Raw genomic sequence first — 5952 nt, 5'->3', positions numbered from 1 at the left:
GATAATACTTAAAAATTAACCTACTATATTATAAAGTCACTGTAATACTTAATGTGATACGTCATTATATAAATGACAAATGACAAAAAGATCGATTTAACTATTTTAAGAATTAATATAACTACTTTAATTAAAAATTAATTAAAAAATAGATGATCTTTTAACATGGAATTTTAGTTTTAACCCATATTTTAATTGAAAAGGGCCTTCGTTAACAAGTTCAAATGTCTCTTCAATTCTATTTTGAATGCTACGCCAACGGTCGAATATTCCATACCATGCAAACGAACGATCTCGATCGTACACTAGGGCTCCCTTATATCATCCAACGGGGCTAAATCTCCATATTGAATAAGATAGGAGCACAAACCTGAAACGCCGTCGTATTTGAACAACCCTCTTCCTTTTTTTTTTTAGTTTAGCGCGCCATGCCCCCACTTATCTGCGTTCTTCATAATTCCAGTATTCCACCCAACGTAGAGCATCGTACCCTTCCGCTCTGGGCGTCTCCCACTGAATCATCCACACTCCGAAAGATTCAGAGCGTTCTCAGAGGTTAGCTCTTTACTCTTTCGCGATCATGGAAGCTTCGAAAAAGAATGAGATCATCATCAAGGAGGCCAACAATCACTGGACTTTTTTGGTAATCATCCTTAATCTCGTTTAGTCATTGATTCGATCCATTTTCATCAAATTTAGGGTTCCGGCGTGCAGATGTTGAATTCTTGTCACTTTCTCATGTTCTCTATGTCCGTTTCTTATTAATTTTTTTTTCTTGCATTTGAGGTTCAATCGAGTTTGATGATTCTTAAGATAACATCAATCGTTTTTTTGAAGTCTAGAATCATGATGAGGCATAATCGGTTATTATGCTTTTTCTGATAGTTTTCTTATGGTATTGAAAGTGTTGTTCATTTGTTTCTGATTTTGATTTTTCTTTTGGTGTGTGCTGATATGGTGATATACAGGAACATATTGAAGCACCTATGTGGGTAGATTTGACTATTGAAGCTAACTCTTTTAGTGAAGATATGTGAGTTTTCCAATAAAATTCTGTGTTTCATTTTAGTTTTTAAATTACATTCACCACCAGCACGTTTTCATTTTGTTATATGTTGTGTTGCAGAAATGATGACTGGTTCAACACAAGCCACCCGTAAGAACCTCAGGTTTTCAATATTAGGATTGTTCATTTTGAAAACCATGTACGAATGTTACATTGGTGTCACTTGTTAAATCATTGTTAGGTTCCACCAGTGGTCTGCTCGGCAGCTGAAGGCTAAGTTCTCTCATCCTGGACAGGAGAAATTGACATCAGAAGTAGTTGACTCGGATGGACAAGACTCGCAGCAGGTTCCTTCTTCAGTCTCAAGGTCGAGGGGCAAACACTACAATAGCAAGAAATGGGAAGTTATGAATCTGAACAATTTGTTAGACAAGCAACAGGGTTTGAGTAAGAGATGCTTCCAAGCAAGTTCCAGCTTTGGTAATGAGGTGAAGCCCAAAACAAAATCTAATGTTGGCCACCCAAAAGGAATGTTGAGTGAAAATTTAGGACCGAACTTTGAAAGCAAGGCAAGAGGAAAAGCTAAGTCTTCGGCCAGTTGCAGTAAGCCTGTGATTGGAACAAATTTTGTTGATAAAAGGAGTGGTGAAAGCAGTACAAGAAGCACAATAACGTCGGAGGACACTCATCAACAGCAGAAATGTAAAGTGGAACCTACTCAGCTTTGTGATAAAAATGGTAGAAGTTTGTCAGATAGGGGTGTTGGTCTTAGGAAAAGTTGTATAACAGACAGAGCCTCGATAGTTCAGCAACAACAGAAATCAATGGAGGTATGTAGTCAACCTTGTAAAAGTGGAAGTTCGTCAGCTGTAAGTGTTTGTCTTGGTAAAAGTTGTGTTACTAGAAGAGCTTCCAGAATGGAGGTTGCTGGTGATATAATGCAATCAAGGGGTCGTAAATCTTCTTATGGGAACTCTAGTGTTGGATCATCTTCAATCCCTGGTTATGAAGTTAAATTTGTATCAAAACACATCAGAAAGGAAATTGCAGATGGGAATGATGCCGTTACAATGAATCTTGCAGATAAGAATAATTGGAAGCCTGCTAATGTATCTCAGACGCAGACATCTACCTATCTGGTTAAGGGAGCAAAATCAAGCAACAAGCAGGGAAATAGTGTCAATTGTGCAAAACCAGCATGCCTTAGAAATACAAAATCATTGGTAAGAAGCTGCACTGTCCTCAAGTCACCTGTGTTGTATGAAAATTCTGACTTTCTGCCATTCTGATCCATACAAGAAATGTTTATCACCACATGATTATGGATGCATCGATGCATGTTCCCATAGGCTGTTTTTTCCCCCTGCTATTCCCTTTCACATAATTAACAATGCTCAGAGATTATAATGTCAATTAGGCAATTTAACATTTTTGCAGGTCCAATATCGGTCAATACGTCAGACATCTTTGATGCCTGTTAGAGGCAACAAAGAAGATGCTTGTACTGGTGCTAAGAAGAAACTTGGAAAGATAAATAGTTTGACTGGCAAGGGAAAAGAGAATGTTGCAAATACTGTGACATCAAATCCAAAGTGCATTGAAAAAGGTGTTACTAGCGGGCGCATGTTAAAAGATCTTAGAACTACGGAATGCTGTCGTCTGCAGAAGGGCAACGCAGGCTCAGCTGCTCTAGCAAATAAACTGGTATTATAATCAACTGATTTGGTTCACTCTTATTTTGTTTCTCTCGTCCTTACCCTCCCACTCTCGTTTCTCACGCCACCACATCAATATTTTGTTTACAGCCTACTATTATGAACAAATGAACTTTCTGAATCTCTAATATCCCAATCCTTTCTCTAGTGCCCGTTAACCTATCAGAAGCAAAGAACAATGGGATTTATTATCAGACCTACTAGCTGAAGTAATCATAACCAGTCACATGATTAAAATTGTTTGCCAAGGAGTGAATAAATCTCGTCTTTAGGTGATTAAAATCTGGGAGGGATGACCCCCAGGTGGCATATGAACTTTCACAGATTGTGAATGTAGATAATTTTGATATATTAGAAGAGAACATTCAAATCATAATTTGGTCGAAACCAGAATGTAGAGGGCAACAACACTAGAGTATTTGATACGGAGGTGTCAGTTGGATCCATTGTGGTTCACTTTATGGAATGGAAGTTGAATACGGTGTTAATGTATCTTAGAATGGGTGAGGAAGTACCATAAAGGGTTAAAGCAATGCAAGCAAGAATGAGAGAAAGCAGGGACTATTAACTGTAGTGTACTATATTATATTTTTCTAAAACGTGCTGTTGAAATAATATTGTAGATTTTTCATTATGATTTAATAGGGAGCATATAACTCTTTAAGGTTCTGGTTGAGTGTTACAATGTGAATTTCCCATGTGCTAATGACAATCTTATACAATCAAGTGTCATAATGCAATTCTGAATATTACAACCTCATAATCGATAAGCAAAAATTAAGATTATGGGGAAGGTTCTATGTTATTAATATGAGCATATTAGAGTGGAAGTGCATTTTCTTCTCTCTTTTGGATTTCTTTTCCCCTTCAAGTTTATCAAACCTTACTCTAATTAGATTCAATACTGCAGGGAAAAGACAATGATCGACCTGAAGCAAAGAATCGAACTAATCTAGTTCGAAGGATTTACCTACGATAAGTGAGTTAAAGCTCCATGCTAATCCTCCGCATAATCTCTCTGTCTCTCTCAAATTTCTTTTTAGGGACAGAAAATGTTAACTCCATTACAAAATTTTGTCATGTTCATGAAGCCTTTATTACTTCGTGTCATTAAAAAGGGATCAAGAAAGGCCTTACCGTGGTATGTGGTAACTTTTGTATATAAAGCATGAAGAAGCTACTGTTAGTATCATGTCTATGCAGCAAAGCTGGCACCATTTCTAATTTTAGTGACATGGTATACATTTTGTTGCTGCTTACAGTCATTCCGTGATTCTTGCAATATCCTTTTTTGTAGTAGCACTTTCATTATACCATATAATGCACCCAGGTGCTCCTACATAAACTGCATTTTTTCCAATATACCATCGTTTTTAATTTACCGAGGTGCCATCGTTTTGCCAAGTTAGCACCTCGTATATTTTTTTTTCGTGTGCTGGCTGCGAGGCGCCTAAGCAAATCACGCATTCCGTGAAATTTTAGAACCGTATATATTATTGGATGAGAAATATTAGATAACCCTCGGAATTTATTGTTTTTTTGTCATCAATTTAGTTATCAGTATTTAAAAATATTAGACTAAAGTATATTGTTGGATATTAAATTTGAATTAAATTAATGACTAAATATGATTGTATAAAAAATAGATTTTGATGGTCTTCTAACATTTCTTTTATTAGATTTAGCCAAGATGTGTTTTAAGGGCTGATATTTTTAGATATTGACCAAATTTTGGTATACCACTTAATTATTGAATTTTATGGTGTCTTTCAAAATTTTGGAATAGAATAATTTGCAAAGGATGAATTGCAATAGCAGAACTTTTTTTTTTTTAATATGCAGGAGTGTATTGTATCTTTAATATTTAAAAAAGTAATACATACGGAGCACGTATTATATATTTTAATATTAAATATACAATATACAGGTGGTATATTGTCAATACATGGGATATATTCACTGTAGTTAGAATCGAACCGGTGATCGAACCGGTCAAGTTATTGGATCATTGGATTACTGGTTCAACCGGTGAGTCACTGGTTGAACCGTTTAATCCGGTCCTATATAAATAAAAAATAACTAAAAATTTAAAATACATATTTTCACTAACATTTTAAGAATATTAAACTATTTTAAAATAATATGGAACAGAAATAATAAGTATTTTGTTATTTTTATTCTATCAAATATTTTTATTTTGTTTTTGTATTGAAAAATAATATTAATAGATATTATATAATTATAAAAAAATAAATGAGTTTATAATTATTGTTAAATAAAAATATAATTAATTTAAGAATGAGTGAGTTTATAACTAAAATGAAAATAAATTAAATAAAAATAAACTATTTGATGAAAGATATCTATATATATTATAATTTGCATATATATTGTTGAAAATTAACATAGTTTAGCGGCAAAGGAAAGGTTTTGATCTTATAGAAGATAGGGGTTCAAACCCCATATCACACATTTTGGATAATTTTGACTTTCAAACGGATATCACACATTTTGGATAATTTTGACTTTCAAACGGTTCAGTGGTCTTACCGAGTTTGACCGATTCTCATTGGTTCACTTCGGATTTGATCGGTTCGTTTCGGTTTCATACCTTACACGGTCTAAATATCAAACCGGACCGATACTAGATTCGGTTCACCATTTTTTTTATCAAACCGGTCGGTCCGGTTCGGTTCTGCTAACTATGCCTCTAACATTTTGAATAAATTTGCATTTTCAATCGGTTCGATCGGACCGGTCTTGACCGAGTTTGACCGATTTTCAACGATTCATTTCGGATCTGACTGGTTCGTATCGGTTCCCTTCCTTACACGGTCTAACTATCGGACCGGACCGGTATAGGATCCAGTTCACCGATTTTTTGGTTGAACCGATCGGTTCGGTCTGATTTTTACAACTATGATATTGACATTATATGAGGGACATATTGTAATTTTTTATTAAAAAAAACATAACTAAGGTATTATAAAAGAAAGAATAGATTTGTTAGGTTGAGTGTAAGAATGTTTTTTTATTTAGAGAGAAAGTTTTGTATGTGAAAATTTATGTGATGTTATTCCTTTTATAATAACATATAAAAAAATTAAGAGTATATTTTGTTAATATGTTGATAATTAAGTATTAAATAGTCATAAATATTTTTTATAGACAGTCCGTGTTAGTATTTAGTGATTTTGTTCAATTTAATGTATCTGGCTGATGAAGCAAGTA

The 5952-nt window shown here is 34.4% G+C and overlaps 1 protein-coding gene across 4 annotated transcripts in view; it reads left to right on the top strand.

The window, feature by feature from the left end:
- Window positions 1-4079, top strand: part of LOC107630100 — a 5767-nt gene extending 1688 nt beyond the window's left edge. For 3 of the 4 annotated variants that reach the window (XM_021118561.1, XM_021118560.1, XM_021118559.1), the window contains 5 exons: window positions 969-1033; window positions 1127-1156; window positions 1248-2229; window positions 2444-2710; window positions 3632-4079. In XM_021118561.1, coding sequence (XP_020974220.1) covers window positions 987-1033; window positions 1127-1156; window positions 1248-2229; window positions 2444-2710; window positions 3632-3700 — 1395 coding nt within the window. In that variant the 5' untranslated portion in view covers window positions 969-986 and the 3' untranslated portion in view covers window positions 3701-4079. Of the gene's footprint in view, window positions 1-352; window positions 644-968; window positions 1034-1126; window positions 1157-1247; window positions 2230-2443; window positions 2711-3631 lie in introns of those variants that run through there. The other variant, XM_016333141.2, reaches the window with a different exon arrangement.

Source organism: Arachis ipaensis, chromosome B03 (genome assembly GCF_000816755.2).
Source record: "Arachis ipaensis cultivar K30076 chromosome B03, Araip1.1, whole genome shotgun sequence".
NCBI classification, from domain to species: domain Eukaryota; kingdom Viridiplantae; phylum Streptophyta; class Magnoliopsida; order Fabales; family Fabaceae; genus Arachis; species Arachis ipaensis.
Note: the sequence above shows the minus strand (reverse complement) of the source record. Positions and strands in the feature narration are given on the sequence as shown.